The following is a 21052-nucleotide window of genomic DNA, read 5'->3' as shown; positions in this document are numbered from 1 at the left end:
ACAACTACTTGTGCCAAGTTTCAAGTCGATAGCTTGTTTCGTTCGGAAGTTAGCGTGATTTCAACAGATGGACGGACGGACGGACGGACATGCTTCGATCGACTCAGAACTTCACCCGACCCAGAATATATATACTTTATGGGGTCTTAGAGCAATATTTGGGTGTGTTCCTATGGTGGAGGGTATAATTAATAGAATTCATTAATTTCGTGATTGAATCAGAAAAACAAATGTTTTCTGTGCACACAAGAAAAAAGTAGTGAGATCTAATACAAATTTTCATTCATTTGCGTAAATTTTAAGAAGAACATTTTACGAATATACGAAACGTCTACGAAATATTCTACATTAATTTTTCTTCGTAAAAGTTTCGTACTTTCAACGAAACTTTCTTCAAATTTCATGATTTTAGTGAAGATTTTGCGTTAAAACTTCTTCATAAAAAGTACGAAACATTTTCTTTAAAATAACGAAGAAGTTTCATTGAAGTTGTAAAATATCCATTCGCGACATAAAATTGCCTCTGATAATATGCTATTATGAATAAAAGTGAAGCAATAAAACTAAAAATTATTCAAAAACTTAAGATGTAAATTAGTGATGACATTTTTCACTCTTGTTACTACAACCAAATGCTCTTTCGACTATACATTTTTTTTCTGAAAGTTCGAACATTTTTGAAAAAAATTACGAAAGTTTTTCATAAAAAGTACGAAACATTTTCATAAAAAGACCGAAATTATTTCATAAAAATAGGAAAATTTTTCATAAAAACTACGAAAATTTTTCATAAAAATTACGAAACGTTTTCATAAAAGAAAGATTCTTCATAAAAAGTACGAATTTTTTTCTTACAAACTACGAAAAATTTGGATGAACTTTTCTTCGTAAAAAGTACGAAATATTTCGTACTTTTAATGAAAAGTTTCTTTAGTTGCAAAACAATGACAAATTTCGTACTTTTAACGAAATTTGTCGTTCTTTTTACGAAGAAAATTCTTTCGGTGTAATCAACATCAAAATCATTAAAGTAAAGACAAAATATTTGCAAATGTGTAAGATGTTTTTCACTGTACCCTCCATATTTATCACGTCGTCATTTGAATATGATACATGAACTTTGATTATTTAAACGAAATTCCTTTTAATGAATAAAATCTTGTACATCGACATTTTGTAAACCACACACTTGTTTTACACTTCATTCTCATTATTGGTAAATTACATAAATTAGCACTTATAATTTGGCCAGTCAATTGTATACGGGTATGTAGTTTACATGGCAGTCGGCTGCGAACATGCTGTAATTTTCACAATATATGGAAACTAATTTGCAAAATAAACTGCGGTCAAATATTGTTGAGATTATTTATGATAGCATTGAAGTAATTGCACAATCATCGGTGTGAATTGAGGCGAAAATTTTGCATTGAAGGAGGTGTTGGTTGCTGCTTCCACTATCGGACATAGTAAGGAAGTACCTGTGTTATTTTTGTTGAATGGACTATTCCGTAAGTGGACTTCAAAGTAAGAACGATTACATGCAAACCCAAACATTGCTGTATTCAAAGGTATATGTTATATATCGTTCGTGTTTAATATTTTTCAGTTATTTATTCATATCATAGGGTGGTATGGTGATATTTGGACTTACATTTTATTTAACTTAAAGTAAAGTAGTAACCAAAGTCTAAAATCTGACGGGGCCGACTATATTACACCTGGCATCAATTTTGTCGATCTACATTTTCGATCCTATCTAAGGTTTATGTTTCCATATACATTTATTTAAATCTGAAGCGATTTGGACAACATTTGTTAGACTGCTATAAAATCTCTACACCCTCAAAAAAAAAACAAGTAAGGAAAGTCTAAAGTCGAACGGGGCTGACTATATTATACCCTGCACCACTTTGTAGATCTAAATTTTCGATACCAAATCACATCCGTCACATGTGTTGGGGCTATATATAAAGGTTTGTCCCAAATACATACATTTAAATATCACTCGATCTGGACAGAATTTGATAGACTTCTACAAAATCTATAGACTCAAAATTTAAGTCGGCTAATGCACTAGGGTGGAACACAATGTTAGTAAAAAAAATATGGGAAATATTTAAATCTGAAGCAATTTTAAGGAAACTTCACAAAAGTTTATTTATGATTTATCGCTCGATATAAATGTATTAGAAGTTTAGGAAAATTAGAGTCATTTTTACAACTTTTCGACTAAGCAGTGGCGATTTTACAAGGAAAATGTTGGTATTTTGACCATTTTTGTCGAAATCAGAAAATCTAAACCGATTTCAACCAAATTTGGCACGCATGCTAATTCTACTCCCTGTGCAAATGCTAATTCTACTCCCTGTGCAAAATTTCAACTAAATCGGAGTTAAAAATTGGCCTCTGTGGTCATATTTGGCACGCATGGCTACAATGCTAATTCTACTCCCTGTGCAAAATTTCAACCAAATTGGTGTAAAACTCCGGCTTCTGGGACCGTATTAGTCCATATCGGGCGAAATATATATATGGGAGCTATATCTAAATCTGTACCGATTTCAATAAATTTTGGCACACTTGACTATAGTACTAATTGTTCTTCTTGTGCAAAATTTTAAGCAAATTAGGGTAAAACTCTGGCTTCTGGGGCAATATAAGTCCATATCGGGCGAAAGGGAATAGGGATCTATTCTGAGTCAAAACACATACTTGTGCCAAATTTGAAGTCGATTGGAGTAAAACTGCGACCTAGACTTTGATTACAAAAATGTGTTCACGGACAGACGGACATCGCTATATCGACTCAAGAGCCCACCCTGAGCATTTTTGCCAAATACACTATATGTCTATCTCGTCTCCTTCTCGGTGTTGCAATCATATGCACTAACTTATAATACCCTGTTCCACAGTGTGGCGCAGGGTATAGAAATCGTTTCTGTAACATATACCCCAAACACATTTTGCTTCAAGCCTACATATTTTCAGGATTTTCCCAAACAAAATATTGTTTGTATTGTTCAAACATATTATGTTTCACCTTAGGCATACACTGGTAGAAAAAAAAACTTTATGAATTGTTTTTTTTTTTTTGTGAATATATATTTTTAAGGCGCCAATTGGTTACTTCCATTCTTTTACTTGTAGTATATTCTCAATGTCTCTCCTTCTTAACACATACAGTGGCGTGCAGAAATGAGTACATAATTATTTTTTTTTTTTTTCAATTCTAAACGAATAAAAAAGCACCAATAAGGAAACTCAAAATAATTTTACTTTTCCTTTATTCCTTCTTCCGTTCTAAATAAAACACCGAAAAACTCAAAACAAAAAGTAAAGAATTCAGAGAGATAAATAAACGTAACGAAAAAAACTCGCCTGTACTCAATTTTGCACTTTTTGATGTACTCAGCATTTAACCAAAATATACCGTTAGTTTTGTATTTTTTTCATCCTTTATGATCAGAAATACAGCTTTGTGACGTGTACTGCAATAATATCAAATAAAAATGTGGAGGACAATATAGTTTTCTTAACTAATAATGGGTCTTCATCGCGGAAAATAGCCAGGGAACTAAATATAAGGCAGTCTGTGGTCATTCGCGTCCAAAAAAGACGAAATGCTACTCCCAAAGAGAGGCCGCTGAAAACTGTTGACCGAAGCGGACGCTCGCCTTATGATGGTAGAAATGAGGCAGACAAGTCCGTAACGCCAAAAAATACTACTGTTGCCAAAAATAGGCAAGTTAATTAATGGACAGCAAGACGAACGCTCCACAACATTGGTTATGTTTCAGCTGTAAAAAAATATAATCCTGCATTGTCCGAAAAGAATCAAAAAACTCGAATGAAGTTTGCAAGAGAGCATAAAAATTGGACGACAGATGGCTGGAAACGTGTTATCTGGTCAGATGAATAAAAATTTATCCGTTTCCAATCGGACGGTAAACAATATTGCTGGCGTCGTCCTGATGATACCATTCAACGCTATCATGTTAAGCAACCTCTGAAGCATGCTGGTGGAAGCATCATGGTTGGGGCTGCTTCACTTGCGGGCACATTGGCCCTTTGCAGGAAATTGATGATATAATGAAGAAGGAAGACTACTTCGCCATATTGCAGACTCATCTTCCCGAGTTTGTTGGCAAGAGTGCCTATCCTGAAGATGAAGTCGTATTTCAACAGGATGGTGATCCGAAGCATAGTGCAAAAATAGTGAAAAAATGGTTTTGTGAGCAAACATTTGAAGTGATGAATTGGCCAGCGTAAAGCCTCGACCTCAACCTGATTGAGAATTTATGATCAATCGTGGGAAGACGGCTGGGATTGTACAAATCAGCTCCATCAAAATTAGAAGACCTGCGGCAACGAGTACAGCTTGAGTGGCAGAATATACCAGATGAAATTATACATGGAATTGGTTGAAAGTATGCCAAAACGTATAAATATGGTATTAAAAAAAAAAAACAAGTATATAAAGCAGTAAGTTCGGTCGGGCCGAATCTTAAATACCCACCTCCTTGAATCAAATATTACAGTTTCCTTTGAAAATTTCAGGGTGATTTGATTACAAGAAGATCAGTTCAACCAGTACACTTCCCGAACATAAATTCAAAGATTTTACCTATGAAGACTAGATCAGATTCTGGATTTGTAAGAACCATATTTGTGTGAGTTTTAGAGGAATCATAAACATCGTGTGCAAGTGTGCAAGAAAACGATAAAACAACGCCTTGATTTAAAATCTAACATCTGTATATTTTTACCCCCATTATTTAAATGATTACCAGAAACTATAATTCAGTCTCAAGCCATTTTTATTATCAGTGCACATGGATATTCACCATTTTCGGAACACCTCTTTATGTTCCAAAAATACTTCTAGATTTAAAATTTCATGCAAATTTGATAAAAACTATGGTTTCTAAAAGCCCAAGAAGTAAAATCGAGAGATCGGTCTATTTGGGAGATAAACCAAAACATGGACCAATACACGCCATTTTCGGATCTCATATTTCAGGTCCTAAAATACCTCTAGATTTCTTATTTCAGGCAAATTGGATAAAAACTACGGATTCTAGAAGCCCAAAAAATAAAATCATTTCTTGCACACCTATTTATATTCCTAAAAACCTCCAGATTTTCGATTTCAGGCAAAGTGGACAACAATTACGGTTTCTAGAAGCCCTAAAATATCTCTAAATTTCCAATTTGAAGCAAGTTGGATAAAAACTACGGTTTCTATAAGCCCAAGAATAAAATCTGCAGATCGGTCTATATGGGGGATACATAAAAACATGGTCCGATAGTCATAATTTTCAGCACACCTCTTTAGGGTTTTAAAATACCTCTAAAACTACAGATTTTAGACGCCCAAGCAATAAAACCTGGAGGTCGGTCTATATGGGGGCTATAGCAAAACATGGACCGAAACTCACCATTTTAGGCGCACCTCTTTATTGTTCTAAAATACCTCTAGATTTCCAATTTCAGGCAAATTGGATAAAAACTACGGATTCTAAAGCCCAGGACCCCAAATCGGGAGTTCGGTCTATATGGGGATATACCAAAACCTGGACCGATACTCACCATTTTTAGCACACCCCTTTATGGTCCTAAAATACCTCTAGATTTTTAATTTCAATCAAACTGGATAATAACTACGGATTCTAGAAGCCCAAGAAGTAAAATCGGGAAATCGGTCTATATGGGGGCTATACCTAAACATCAACCTATAGTCACCATTTTTGGCAAACCTCTTTATGGTCCTAAAATACCTCTAGATTTCCAATTTCAGGCGAATTGAATAGAAACTACCGATTCTAGAAGCCCTAGAAATATAATCGGGAGATCGGTCTATATGGGGGCTATACCAAAACATGGACCGATACTCACTATTTTTGGCACACCTCTTTGTGGTCCTGAAATACGCCCAGATTTCCAATTTCAGGCAAACTGGAGAGAAACTAAGGGTTTTATAAGCCCAAGACTCCAAATCGGGAGGTCGGTTTATATGGGGACTACAGATTTACGTCGTCTCGGTTTACGTTGTTTCGATTTGCGTCGTCAAATTTTTTGTTCCATCAAACTTTGATTTACGTCGTCGATTTTTTTTTTTTGCCCACTTTATCAGGAACGCCTTCCATAAGTAAAGTAAGTATCAACGATGATGACATCGTAACCTTTTTATACCCACCACCATAGGATGGGGGGTATATTAACTTTGTCATTCCGTTTGTAACACATTGAAATATTGCTCTAAGACCACATAAAGTATATATATTCTGGGTCGTGGTGAAATTCTGAGTCGATCTGAGCATGTCCGTCCGTCCGTCCGTCCGTCCGTCTGTTGAAATCACGCTAACTTCCGAACGAAACAAGCTATCGACTTGAAACTTGGCACAAGTAGTTGTTATTGATGTAGGTCGGATGGTATTGCAAATGGGCCATATCGGTCCACTTTTACGTATAGCCCCCATATAAACGGACCCCAAAATTTGGCTTGCGAGGCCTCTAAGAGAAGCAAATTTCATCCGATCCGGCTGAAATTTGGTACATGGTGTTAGTATATGGTCTCTAACAACCATGCAAAAATTGGTCCACATCGGTCCATAATTATATATAGCCCCCATATAAACCGATCCCCCGATTTGGCTTGCGAGGCCCGTAAGAGAAGCAAATTTCATCCGATCCGGCTGAAATTTGGTACATGGTGTTAGTATATGGTCTCTAACAACCATGCAAAAATTGGTCCACATTGGTCCATAATTATATATAGCCCCCATATAAACCGATCCCCCGATTTGGCTTGCGAGGCCCGTAAGAGAAGCAAATTTCATCCGATCCGGCTGAAATTTGGTACATGGTGTTAGTATATGGTCTCTAACAACCATGCAAAAATTGGTCCACATCGGTCCATAATTATATATAGCCCCCATATAAACCGATCCCCCGATTTGGCTTGCGAGGCCCGTAAGAGAAGCAAATTTCATCCGATCCGGCTGAAATTTGGTACATGGTGTTAGTATATGGTCTCGAACAACCATGTAAAAATTGGTCCACATCGGTCCATAATTATATATAGCCCCCATATAAACCGATCACCAGATTTGACCTCCGGAACCTCTTGGAAGACCAAAATTCATCTGATTCAGTTGAAATTTGGTACGTGGTGTTAATATATGGCCTCAAACTCCCATGCAAAAATTGGTCGATATCGGTCCATAATTATATATAGGCCCCATATAAACCGATCCCCATATTTGACCTCCAGAGCCCCTTGGAAGAGCAAAATACTTCCCATTCGGTTGAAATTTGGTACGTGATGTTAGTATATAGTATCCAACAACCATGCAGGAATAAGAAGTTTTAAGATACCACAACCCAAGTAATTCGATTGTGGATGACAGTCTTTCGTAGAAGTTTCTACGCAATCCATGGTGGTGGGTACATAAGATTCGGCCTGGCCGAACTTGCGGCCGTATATACTTGTTTTTTTCTGAAATTCTTACCGAAATTGTTCCGGAAACCGTTGATGCTGTGCGCCTGATATGATGCAAGACCTATCGTGAGTTTGGGACAATCTTAGACATTACTGGGAGCAGCATACATTCAAAATTGCATGTACATTTGACCGTCAAAAACATTTATTCACGTTGGATCCCCCGTAATTTGTCAATCGCTCAAAAAGATTCGTTTCGATTGGTAGAGAGAAATGCTCCAAAAATACGATCGCATCGAGAAACGTCTATGGCATCGTGAGAAGTGATGAACCATGGATTTTCGTGTATGAGCCCGAATGTAAACAGCAGTCTATTGTATGGAGGTTGCTCGCGAACAAAGCACTTCCAAGCAAACGAAAAACTGGACACATCACAATCGTAGCACTAGAACGACGCAGAACGGTCTATTCTGAGTGGTACACAACCATTTGTTTGCCAGTTGTCTTCTAAGAAATCAGGAAAAACAAACGTCGAAGACGGATTATTCTTCACCGCTGGAATGTGAGCACTCACACATCGGCTCAATCAGCTGCAATTCTTTTTATTGCATCACGTAAAAAATAAAATGGGAGGTCTCTGTGACTTTCATGTGAATTGAAAAAGGTAAATAGGTATGATCTGGAATATAAACCTCTGGAATGCAAAACTCTAAATGTTCACTTTTGCCATGTAGCCCAATGTAAGACGAGAATTAGCAAGTTGATGATATTTGAAATTAATTTTGGTGGAGAGCTCTGAATGAATTACCGAATTACCTTTATTTTTTTGAAGTTTTTTTTATTATGTACATGCACATACATACGTAAGTGGACTTAGGAGTAAGTATGAGCAGTTTTTAATTCGGTTTACGTCGTTTCGATTAACGTCGTCAAATTCCGGAACCAATTACGACGTAAATCGAGGGATTACTGTATATCAAAACCGGGACCGATATAGCCCATCTTTGAACTTGACCTGCCTGCAGACAAAAGACGAATTTGTGCGAAATTTCAGCACGATTGCCTTATTATTGAAGACTGTAGCGTGATTACAGCCAGACAGATGGACATTGCTATATCGTCTTAGAATTTCTCCCTGATCAAGAATATATACTTTATATAGTCTGAAATCGATATTTCGATGTGTTACAAACGGAATGACAAACTTATTATCACCATTCTATGTTGGTGGGTATAATAAAGGGTTATGGACCAAGTACTAAAAAATGTTCCAAATGACACCGGTATAGAAAAGTTCAAAATTGAGTACATGCGAGTTTTTTATACCCATCACCATAGAATGGTGACGGGGGTATAATAAGTTTGTCATTCCGTTTGTAACACATCGAAATATCGATTTCCGACTATATAATATTCTTGATCAGGGAGAAATTCTAAGACGATATAACGATGTCCGTCTGTCTGTATGTTGTAATCACGCTACAGCCTTCAATAATGACGCAATCGTGCTGAAATTTTGCACAAACTCGTCTTTTGTCTGCAGGCAGGTCAAGTTCGAAGATGGGCTATATCGGTCCAGGTTTTTATATGGTCCCCATATAAACCGACCTCCCGATTTTGGGTCTTGGGCTTATAGAAATCTTAGTTTTTGTCCAATTTGCCTGAAATTTGAAATTTAGAGGTATTTTATGACCATAAAGAGGTGTGCCAAAAAAGGTGAGTATCGGTCCATGTTTTGGTATAGCCCCCATATAGACCGATCTCCCGAATTGAATTCTTGGGCTTATAGAAACCGCAGTTTTTATTCAATTTGTCTGAAATTGGAAATCTAGAGGTATTTTAGGACAATAAAGAGGTGTGCCGAAAATGGTGAGTATCGGTCCATATTTCCCCATTTTACTTCTTGGGCTTCTAGAATCCGAAGTTTTTATCCTATTTGCCTGAAATTGGAAATCTAGAGGTATTTTCGGGTCATAAAGAGGTGTGCCGAAAACGGTGAGTATCGGTCCATATTTTAGTATAGCCTCCATAAGAACGATCTCCCGATTTAACCCCTTGGGTTTCTAGAAAACGTAGTTTTTATCTGATTTGCCTAAAATTGTAAATATTCTGGTATTTTAGGCTCACAAAAACATGTATCGGATTATGTTTTTATCGGTCCATTTGGTAATGCCTCCATATAGACCGACTTCACTTCTTGAGAGTGTAGAAACGCACTGATCATGAAAATTGCTTGAAACTCAATGTAAAATTTCCAGATTTTACTTCTACAGATTTAAGATTTCAAATCAAGACGTTATTTTATAATTTTCTTGCACACTTACAAGAGATGTTAATGATTCCTCTAAAACTCAAACAAAAATGGTTCTTATAAATCCAGAATCTGATATAGTCCTTATAGGTGAAATCTTTAAATTTATCTTCGGGAAGTGTCCTCAAGTCCTCAAGCCCTCCTGAAATTTCAAAGGAAACCCTAATATTTGGTTCATGGTGGTGGGTATTTAAGATTCGGCCCGGCCGAACTTAGTGCTGTATATACTTGTTTTTTGTTATGTTTATTTATCTCTCTGAATTCTTTACACTTGTCATACGTGTAAAGCCTATATTTACAGGAAGATAACTTACTAAAAATGTCTGCATTTTAATGAAGGTGTATCTTTGTCTCGGAGTCAATACAAGTACTACAAAATATTTATGCCTATTTAATTTAAATTAATGTGTACTTTAATTATTTTTATATTTATTTTTATATTAATTTAAATTTGCTATCAGAACCAGATCGATATAAGGAAAGGGATACCCATTGGATAATCATTAAGGATATTTTATTTCTACTTCCATTGAATTCATAAAATTTGAGGGACACTCTAATATTTGAAAATTCAAAAAAAATTATTTCATGCCATTTATCTTCAACGATAATTGTAGGTAAAAAATAGTGGTAAATTGTGTATAATCTACAAAATTTACCATGTATTACTTTTATTACTATATTTCAGCCTTATTATTGATAGCAAGAGATGTAATGATCCATATTTTGATAGGGCAATTTGCAATACCAATTTCTTGGTATTTCAATTGGCTTATGTAAAATTCAAATTTTTTTGCTGGGTTGTTATACAAATTTCTTGCCTTCATTTGTGTGTGTGTGTGCACTTTTTTTACAACTAAAGACCAAATATGATATGTTGACTTATGCCAATATAAAATAACATTTTTATTAGAACATGTTATGATGCGATGTTTTTGTGTTTTATGTTTTTCTTTTGTGGCAAAAATAAACATTTACATATGACTAAACATTTCATTACAGAACTAAAAAGCATCAATTATAATTATTTTCAAATTAATTTATGTATTTTCAAATCGACTAGGCATTACATCCATGCTCTTTACATTCAAGTAGCCAGTTATAATGAATACAACTATCTGCTCCGTTAAATTGTAGTATACAGGCATTCAAAGATATGAGACATTTTGTTTGTAAAGGGCTAGAAACTAAAAAAAATTTAGGACCATAAGAAGGTGTGACGAAAATTGTGAGTATCGGTGAGTATATGTTTTGATATAGCCCCAAATTAAACCGAACTCCCGATTTGTGGTCTTGGGCGTTTTTTCTATCCGATTTGCCTGAAATTGGATATCTACACCCTCAAAACAAATCGCTTCACTAACATATGTTCCAAACATATTTTGCAGGAAGCACATATATTATTGGATACTGCCGAAACATTAATATGTTTGTTTGATGTGAGCATATTATATGTTTGGAAGCATTTTGAATCCAAAAATAGTATATGCTTGGAAGAATTCCTCAAAGAAGATTGTGCTCATTCCCTAACATAATTTTCACTTCCACGAAATTTTTGAGTTCTTCGCATCTTTTTCTGTAATACAAATATGCTGTTTTTTTTCAAATGTCTATTCTCTTGGTTCCGAATGTCTATTCTCTTTATTCCGAATACTCATTCTACTATTCAAATTAAATAATATTTAGACTTAAGCATATTACATTTTTGACCTTATCACGAAACAGTTTTCCGAAACTACATACAAGCGGTTTCACAGAAATTGCTCTCATTTCATTCTCGCTGTGTTACGTTGATATCTTTTTATTCAACCCTTCCGGTTTCCATCTCTATTTCTTTCTCTATACTAACTCTCTCTGTCGCTCTCTGAATAAAGTATCACTCGAAATTTATAAATTTATATATGTATACACTCACACATATTATTTTTATGAAACTTTCATGCCCCAAACATAATATATTCTAACATATTAACATATGTGTCCCAAACATTTTGTGTTAGTTTAGGAACATTACATGTTTGCACTTAAATATATTGTGTTTAATAATTGTGCCCGAAACACATTTTGTTTATATCGGAACATATGAAAAACATACTTTCTAACAGTGTAGAGGTATTTGAGGACCACAAATAGGTGTGCTGAAAATGGTGTGTATCTGTCCATGTTTTGGTAAAGCCGCAATATAGACTGATCTCCCGATTTTAATCTTGGGCTTCTAGAATTCGTAGTTTTTATCCATTTGAAACTAGAAAGGGGTCTTTTAGGTATTTTAGGTGTGCCGAAAATGGCGTTTATCGGTCCATGTTTTGGTATATTTTCCACTTAGACGGACCTCCCAATTTTACTTCTTGGGCTTCTAGATCCAATTTGCATGAAATTGAAAATCTATAGGTTTTTAGGACCACAAATAGGTGTGCCGAATATATTGTGCATCGGTACAGGTTTTGATATAGCCCCCTTATAAGCCGGTCCTCCGATTTGGGGTGTAGATTCTGTAGGGGTTTCAGAACCACAGCTAGGTGCCGAATATGGTGTGTATCGGTCCATGTTTTTGACATAGTCTCCATAAGACCGACCTCCCGATTTTACTTCTTGGGCTTCTAAAAACCGTAGTTTTTATCTGCACCCAGAGAAGGAATATGATCACCTCAAACATGTTTCAAGATCAAAATGTTATTTTTGTATGGTGACCATGTAACATGTTTGTCAATAAAATATAATTTTCTCGTCAAATATAACCTGCTTGCCGAAATCAGATACATGATTTCCGAGAAAATAACATGGTTGCGAAAACCATGTTACATGGTCACCACCCAAAAATAACATTTTGCTCTTAAAACATGTTTGAGGTGATCATATTCCTTCTCTGGGTGTGATTTGCCTGAAATTTTAAATATACAGGTATTTTAGACACACAAAACTCTGTATAGGATTTAGTGTTTATCGGTCCATTTGGTCCATAATTTGTATCGGCCTCATTACACACCAATGTCACTTCTTCAGGCACATTGATCATGAAAATGGCTTGAAACTAGAGTTGTGCACGTGAGTAATATTTTACTCACGAACACTCACGACGTACAAATCTTACTCACGCACACTGACGCACGATAGTGTTTAGTAGGACTCGCGCTCACGCACACTCACGAAAAGAAAATTTGTATTCACGTACACTCACGCACGAAAATGTCGTGACGCACGAAAAATACCGTGACACACGAAAAATTTCGTGACTCACGAATAATTTTATGAGTCATTTACCTTAGCGGCGTGTCTGAAAACATAAGCATTAGTAAAATCTAGAGCGTTGTTAAACTCTTAACATCCCAGGTGTCACTAAAATTGTAAATGAATTTAACTTATGAGCGTTTTCTGTTGGTGAGCGGGATTATTTTCGTGAGCGTAATTCGTTACTCACTCACAATCACGAAGATATTATTTTCGTTAGTCACGCTCATGCACGACATTTTGTTTTGTTAATCACGCACACTCACATGAAAGCTCAGAAAATAAATACACCGAAACACACAAAAAAATTTTTTTCTGATTCAATCACGAAATTAATTGATCCAATTAATTTTTAATTGAAATGTCTTCAATCACAGAAATGATAGTATCAATTAAAAAATTAATTGAAGGTCAATTAAAAAGTTAATTGATCCAATTAAAAAATTAATTGATACTATTATTTTTGTGATTGATTTTTGTTTCAATTAAAAAATTTGTTGAATCAATTAAATTTTTAATTGAATATTTTTTAAAACTCAATTAAAATTGTAATTGGAAAATTTTTCGTGAAATTTTTTTGTGTGAAAACGTGAATTCAATAAAAGTTGTTTTTTTTTGGGGGTAATATTCCAAATCTTTATGGAACGAGACATACATTTCTATTGAATATTTGAAACGCACTATACTCCGATATAAATATACAATATGGGCTAGCTGATACAGCCAAAGCCCATACAACAATAGCAGCATAGATCACATCGCTGACCAAATGTGATTGCCGAAGACCACAGACAAGGGACCATTTTATAAAAATTGATATTTAAAGTCGTTGTTGTTGTTGTTCTTGCTATTGCAACAGTTACCGAAACATAAATCAAAATCGTTATAACAAAATGTTTGCTTTATACAATCAAATAGGTCTGGTCTAGAATTTCTTTGTAACAACCGCATGCGAATGCATTTAAATGCAGACAAATTACGGCCTCAGACCACGTTTTACTAATTACACACAACGGACAACTGTTGTTGCAATTAGATTTCAATTAAATTTACATTATGATCCTGCTGCTCTGTCGCTATTGTTATATGGTCAAATACTTGAGTATGAACATTTGTATATTTTTGGGGAATTTATGAAGAAGTCAGTATATCAAAAGACTTGAATAAAACAAGAAAGGAAAGTCTAAAGTCGGACGGGGCCGACTATATTATACCCTGCACCACTTTGTAGATCTAAATTTTCGATACCATATCACATCCGTCAAATGTGTTGGGGGCTATATATAAAGGTTTGTCCCAAATACATACATTTAAATATCACTCGATTTGGACAGAATTTGATAGACTTCTACAAAATCTATAGACTCAAAATTTAAGTGGGCTAATGCACTAGGGTGTAACACAATGTTAGTAAAAAAATATGGGAATCATTTAAATCTGAAGCAATTTTAAGGAAACTTCGCAAAAGTTTATTTATGATTTATCGCTCGATATATATATATGTATTAGAAGTTTAAGAAAACTAGAGTCATTTTTACAACTTTTCGACTAAGCAGTGGCGATTTTACAAGCAAAATGTTGGAATTTTGACCATATTTGTCGAAATCAGAAAAACATATAATCGGAGTAAAAAATTGGCCTCTGTGGTCATATGAGTGTAAATCGGGCGAAAGCTATATATGGGAGCTATATATAAATCTGAACCGATTTCAATCAAATTCTGCACACTTGACTATACTACTAATTGTACTCCTAGTGCAAAATTTCAACCAAATTCGGCCAAAAATCTGGCTTCTAGGACCATATTAGTCCATATGGGGTGAAAGATATATATGGGAGCTATATCTAAATCTGAATCGATTTCAACCAAATTTGACTCGCATAGCTACAATGCTAAATATAGTCCCTGTGCTAAATTTCTACCAAATTGGGCCAAAACTCTGGCTTTTAGGACCATATTAGTCCATATCGGGCGAAAGATATATATGGGAGCTATATCTAAATCTGAACCGATTTCAATCAAATTTTGCACACTTGACTATACGACCAAGTGTTATGTTTTTACAAAATGTCAAGCGAATCGGTATATAACTCTGGCTGCTGGGTCCATGTTAGTGCATATCGGGCGAAAGATATATATGGGAGCTATATCTAAATCTGAACCGATTTCTTTCAAAATCAATAGGGTTCTATTCTGACCCAAATTAGATGCATGTGCCAAATTTGAAGGCGATTGGACTTAAATTGCGACCTAGACTTTGATCACAAAAATGTTCACAGACAGACGGACGGACGGACGGACAGACGGACATGGTTATATCGACTCAGGGACCCACCCTGAGCATTATTGCCAAAGACATGTGTCTATCTCGTCTCCTTCTGGGTGTTACAAACATATGCACTAACTTATAATACCCTGTTCCATAGTGTGGCGCAGGGTATAAAAAGGAAATTGTCTAGGAAAGAATTCTGGTAGCTCACACTGATAATGGTAGAACAATAGCGGCCATAAAACCTGCACTGAAAAAATATTGTCGTGAGTACAAAGATTTATTGTCATTAAAATAAGAAGACGAGTTTTGCTTAAAATAAAATGAAGTGAAGCTGGATATGTATCCCAAAGTTTCTAAAATTGGAAAAATTGAATATTATTATTAACTTTCATATATATAGATTTTTCTCTAAAACCTTGTTTCAGATAACCTCTTCAGTTTCGTTATCAATTTGGCTTGTTTGAACATGTTAATATAATTTCATTCAATATCAAATGCAATTTACGAATGGATATGATGTTTAACACTTTTTAATTTCAATTAAAATGGCTTTTAAATTAAAAAGTGTTATATCTTATCTCTGGGTTGTGGATCACAGTGGAGCAATTATATGAAATTTTAACTGTACTGAAAAAAATATTGTCGTGAGGAGAAATGCTTAATGTCCGTTAAATACGAATGCGAATTATTTGTATAGAAGACGCATTTCTCTGATAAAAAAAAATGTTTTTCATTTTCCAAAAGTTGATAAACTTCTCAATGAAGCCATTTGGTCCCTACAGTTAAGTGCTTCGACTTAAAACTGAGTATCTTTACATGAGAGAAAATTTTGTTTGACTAAGGTCAACTTGACATTGATAATCCTGAAAAACTTAAATTAAAAGAAAACTAAATTTGGTATCTCGACTACAAAGGCAAACAGCGTTCAAAAATAAAAAAAAAAAAGTTTTTATATCCTAAACCACATAGGGGTCAGGGTATAATAACTTTGATCAGCCAAAAGCATGTGCCTACCAGAAATATTGATTTTAGACCCCATAAAATATATACCAATCAACTCAGAATCACCTCCTGAGTCGATCTAGCGCTTGGTGTCCGTCCGTCTCTCAATGAATTTGTTGGTCACAGGATTCCGGTCGCAATTATTAACCGATTTTGATGAAATTTGGTACAGGGAGTTTTTTGGGCACAAGGACGAACGCTATTTAATTTGGAAGAAATCTGATAAAATTTAGATATAGCTCCCATATATAATTATCGCCCAATTTCGACAAATTGGGTCACATTGCACTTTTTTAGAAACCGATCGTCGTCAAATTACCCTTCAAGTCTGCAAAATTTCATCGAAATCGGTTCAGATTTAGATATAGCTCCCATATATATGTATCGCCAGATGTTCATAAATTTGGACGTAAAACCCTTATTTATCAAAGTTAGCTAAATGTAATATTCTGTAGCACTAACTGTATGTACAAAATTTCATCGAAATCGGTTCAGATTTAGATATAGCACCCATATATATGTATCGCCCGATTTTGCCAAATTTGGCCGTAAGACCCTTAACAGGTTGGCTGATAAGTCCCCGGTCTAACAAAGAAAAACACATTTTTTTGTCAAAATTCATTTTTATTATTCAACATAGTTCCCTTCAAGAGCGATACAACGATTATAACGATCTTCCAATTTTTTGATACCATTTTGGTAGTACTCCTTCGGTTTTGCCTCAGTTTCGGCGATCACCTCTTCATTGCAGCCAAATTTTTTCCCTGCGAGCATCCTTTTGAGGTCTGAGAACAAGAAAAAGTCGCTGGGGGCCAGATCTGGAGAATACGGTGGGTGGGGAAGCAATTCGAAGCCCAATTCATGAATTTTTGCCATTGTTGTCAATGACGTATGGTACGGTGCGTTGTCTTGGTGGAACAACACTTTTTTCTTCTTCATATGGGGCCGTTTTGCCGCGATTTCGACCTTCAAACGCTCCAATAACGCTATATAATAGTCACTGTTGGTGGATTTTCCCTTCTCAAGATAATCGATAAAAATTATTCCATGCGCATCCCAAAAAACAGAGGCCATTACTTTGCCAGTGGACTTTTGTGTCTTTCCACGCTTCGGAAACGGTTCACCGGCCCTGTCCACTCAGCCGACTGTCGATTGGACTCAGGAGTATAGTGATGGAGCCATTTTTCATCCATTGTCACATATCGACGGAAAAACTCGGGAGTATTACGAGTTAACAGCTGCAAACACCGCTCAGAATCATCAACACGTTGTTGTTTTTGGTAAAATTTGAGCTCGCGCGGCACCCATTTTGCACACTTGCTTCCGCATATCCAAATGTTGAAGAATGATATGACCAACACGTTCCTTTGATATCTTTAAGACCTCTGCTATCTCGATCAACTTAATTTTACGGTCATTCAAAATCATTTTGTGGATTTTTTTGATGTTTTCGTCGGTAACCACCTCTTTCGGGCGTCCACTGCGTTCACCGTCCTCCGTGCTCATTTCACCACGCTTGAATTTCGCATAGCAATCAATTATTGTTGATTTCCCTGGGGCAGAGTCCGGAAACTCATTATCAAGCCAAGTTTTTGTTTTCACCGTATTTTTTCCCTTCAGAAAACAGTATTTTATCCAAACACGAAATTCCATTTTTCCATTTTTTTCACAATAACAAAAGTTGCTTCACAAAAGACGCTCTATCTCACAAACTGATTAACTTACAGACATCAAATTTTGACACGAATCATTTGAAGGCTGTTACTATATAAAAATAATATGCATTTAATACTTGCGACGCCATCTATGTGTCAGACCGGGGACTTATCAGCCAACCTGTTAATTCTTTTCATACATAAATATTATTTTTTAAATCTTTTTTTTTTTCGTTTTGATCAACCTAAGAAACCACTGTGCAAATACTGTTTCAATATCCAAGAGGTGTGAGTATAAATACAAGGTAATGCTAAGATTTGGCTTCAAAAATTTTCCGATTATGAAGACTCTGAATTTTGTTGTAATTTTGGTTTGTTTCAATAATTTTGTGGCAGCAATACCACAATGGCACCAGGCAAACGATGGCCGAAGTTATTTAATAGAAAGTGAGACAATGGTATTAAGTTGATAAAGTTCCATAGGAAATGAATATTTAAACATGTCTCTTCCAACTTAGTACGATGCCGAAGCGGCTGCAAGGGAGTGCACTCGACGTGGTCTACAATTGGTCGAAATTAAAAGTCAAGAGAAAAATGCCGCTTTTGATGCTTTACTAAGGAGTTTATTTAGTAATCTAGAATATTTATATATAAAAAATATATATACAATAAAATACTTTGTTTTTTTTCATTTTATAGAGAAATCACCAGATTTATGGATAGGTGGCAGAGATAATGGTTCTTCTGATAAACAACGTCCCTTTCATTGGATAATGAGTGAAAAGCCCTTTGCATTTACTAGCTGGGGACCTGGACAACCTGATAATTACCGTAATGTTGAACATTGTGTCCATATTTATAGTGCAACTGATTTCCTTTGGAATGATGCCAACTGTTCTTCCAAACTGGGCTATATATGTGAAGGAAGATTTTTCGATTGAATTTTTAAGTCATAAAAAAATCTACAAAAAGAGCAGATACTGTTATTAAATTTTTGAATAATAATCATAGTGAAAGCTATCAGAAACGGATAACCAAAGTGACCTTAATTTTGTTCTTTGACCTTTGCACTAAAACCAATATTGTCGTGAGTATAAAGATTGGCTAGCATTTCTCAGATGTAATATTTTTTTTACTTGACCAGAAGTCTATTACCTTATCATTGTCTTTGGAGTTTAGGGATCGAACTTTAAATTGATAATCTTCACATAAAATTAAATTGATAATCTTCACATAAAATTAGAATCAACTGAGGTCCAATTTACTTTAATAAATCGGATCTACTTCTTAAGTATTAGAGAAGTCGTGCTTAAATCCGGGACTCGAAAGCCACATTGGATCGATTCTTTGCAACCTGTTTATAAATGATTCTGGTAGAATCAATATTTCGGTGTAAAGTTTTAATGTACGCAGATGATATTAAAGTTTCCATTCTGTTAATGATCATACTGGTCAAATTATTTTACAAGAGGATCCAGACAGATTATTTCAGTGGTCTAAGGTGAATCTGATGGAGCTGAACATATCGCAATATAAACATATGTCACTTTTTAGAGTAAAACTTTTGCACTCATGCTATGTCTTGAACTATCGTGAACTTGAGTCTGTCAATTCTATACTAGACCTTGGAGTCACATTGGACCCACGATTGGATTTTCGATGACATATTTCATTAACTATTAACAAAGCATATGGAACTCTTGGTTTCATCAAAAGGTGGAGCAAGGAGTTCTCTGATCCATCTGTAACAATCCTGTTATATATTTCGTTTGTGCGCTGTATACTACAATATGCATCTGTAAGTTGGGATCCTGTTTATGTGATACACTCCAATTAAATAGAATCGGTTAAAAAAACAATTTCTTTTGTTCTGACTTCGTAGATATGGATGGAATTCTAGTAACCTTCCTAGTTATGACTACAGGCTGAATATAATCAAACTCCCAACGTTAAAAAGTTGCCGTACAATGCTAAATATTAGTTTCTTGTCTAGTGTTATTCACGGACGAATGGATTGCGTCTATATTTTGAATAGGATCCTTCTGAATGTTCCTCTGAGGCCGTCACGGAACTACCAGCTGCTGAAAATCCCTTTTACTCGGTCAAATTATGAGAATAATGACCCAATACATCGTCTGTTCTTTCAATTCAATAAGGACTTCTTCTTACTGGCCCTATCTGAAAATCATACTACACTTAAGCGTGCGCTGGTGCGTTGTCTTTATGAAATTTTTTTTTTGTGTTGTAAGCCAGGACGTTTTTCTCGAATTTGTACAATTAATTGATCCAAAAGGTTGCAATTGTACTCTGAATTTATTGTTTTACACTTTTGCAGATAGTCAATCAATAAAATATCTTTGAAGTCCCAAAGAAACCGTTGCCATAACCTTAACAGCCGATTGAATTGTTTTTGCCTTCTTTGGGGCATTTCCTTTGGATTGTTCTTTTGTCTCTGGAGTATAGTGGTGGATCCATGTCTCATCAACAGTTATGAAACGACGCTTAAAATCCACTAATCCATTAACATGTCTCGCCTGGACGGAGAATCGAACCGGGAACCATGCAATTTGTAAGCCAACACACTACCACTGGGCTACGTAGCTGTTATAGTCACCAATAGACAATTATCGTTATAAGTTACATTTATATAGCATAGTTTGCAGCGCCCACGAGCTCATGCAAACATAACATTATTTAACAGAAACATACATTTGTTGGCCACGTGGAGCAATGGTTAGCATACGTTCATATTTCTTTTAACGAACCAAGAAAAAATTGTGCCCATAATGCCAAAATGATAAACAAAACACATGTCCACACATACATAAAATGCTGCTCTCAAGGCGAAAACACATGCTGTTTTTTGTTTCAAATGTCTGTTCTCTTGGTTCCGAATGTCTATTCTCTTTACTCCGAATACTCATTTTAATATTCAAATTAAATAATATTTCGACTTAAGCATATCAAATGTTTGGTCTTATCATAAAACAGTTTTCCGAAACAACATACAAGCGGTTTCACAGAAATCTTTCGTAAACCCTCCCGGTTTCCATTTCTATTTCTTTCTCTATACACCCAGAGAAGGAATATGATCACCTCAAACATGTTTTAAGAGCAAAATGTTATTTTTGGGTGGTGA

The 21052-nt window shown here is 35.4% G+C and overlaps 1 protein-coding gene across 1 annotated transcript; it reads left to right on the top strand.

Moving 5' to 3' along the window:
- The first annotated feature begins 4092 nt into the window (after window positions 1-4092).
- Window positions 4093-18854, top strand: LOC142231276 (lectin subunit alpha-like). The gene is made up of 3 exons (XM_075301891.1): window positions 4093-4176; window positions 18432-18543; window positions 18613-18854. Exons 1-3 carry the CDS (start codon window positions 4093-4095, stop codon window positions 18852-18854), a joined length of 438 nt encoding a protein of 145 aa, XP_075158006.1.
- Window positions 18855-21052: the final 2198 nt, after the last annotated feature.

Source organism: Haematobia irritans, chromosome 3 (assembly GCF_050003625.1).
Source record: "Haematobia irritans isolate KBUSLIRL chromosome 3, ASM5000362v1, whole genome shotgun sequence".
In the NCBI taxonomy this organism is placed as follows: Eukaryota; Metazoa; Arthropoda; class Insecta; order Diptera; family Muscidae; genus Haematobia; species Haematobia irritans.
Note: the sequence above shows the minus strand (reverse complement) of the source record. Positions and strands in the feature narration are given on the sequence as shown.

Excerpts from the sequence above, each read along its gene's own strand:
- LOC142231276 (XM_075301891.1), top strand. The coding sequence starts at position 4,093 with ATGAAGAAGGAAGACTACTTCGCCATATTGCAGACTCATCTTCCCGAG. Across the intron at positions 4,177-18,431 it reads CCTATCCTGAAGATGAAGTC|TACGATGCCGAAGCGGCTGC; the intron begins GTATTTCAACAG and ends CTTCCAACTTAG. Across the intron at positions 18,544-18,612 it reads TTTACTAAGGAGTTTATTTA|AGAAATCACCAGATTTATGG; the intron begins GTAATCTAGAAT and ends TTCATTTTATAG.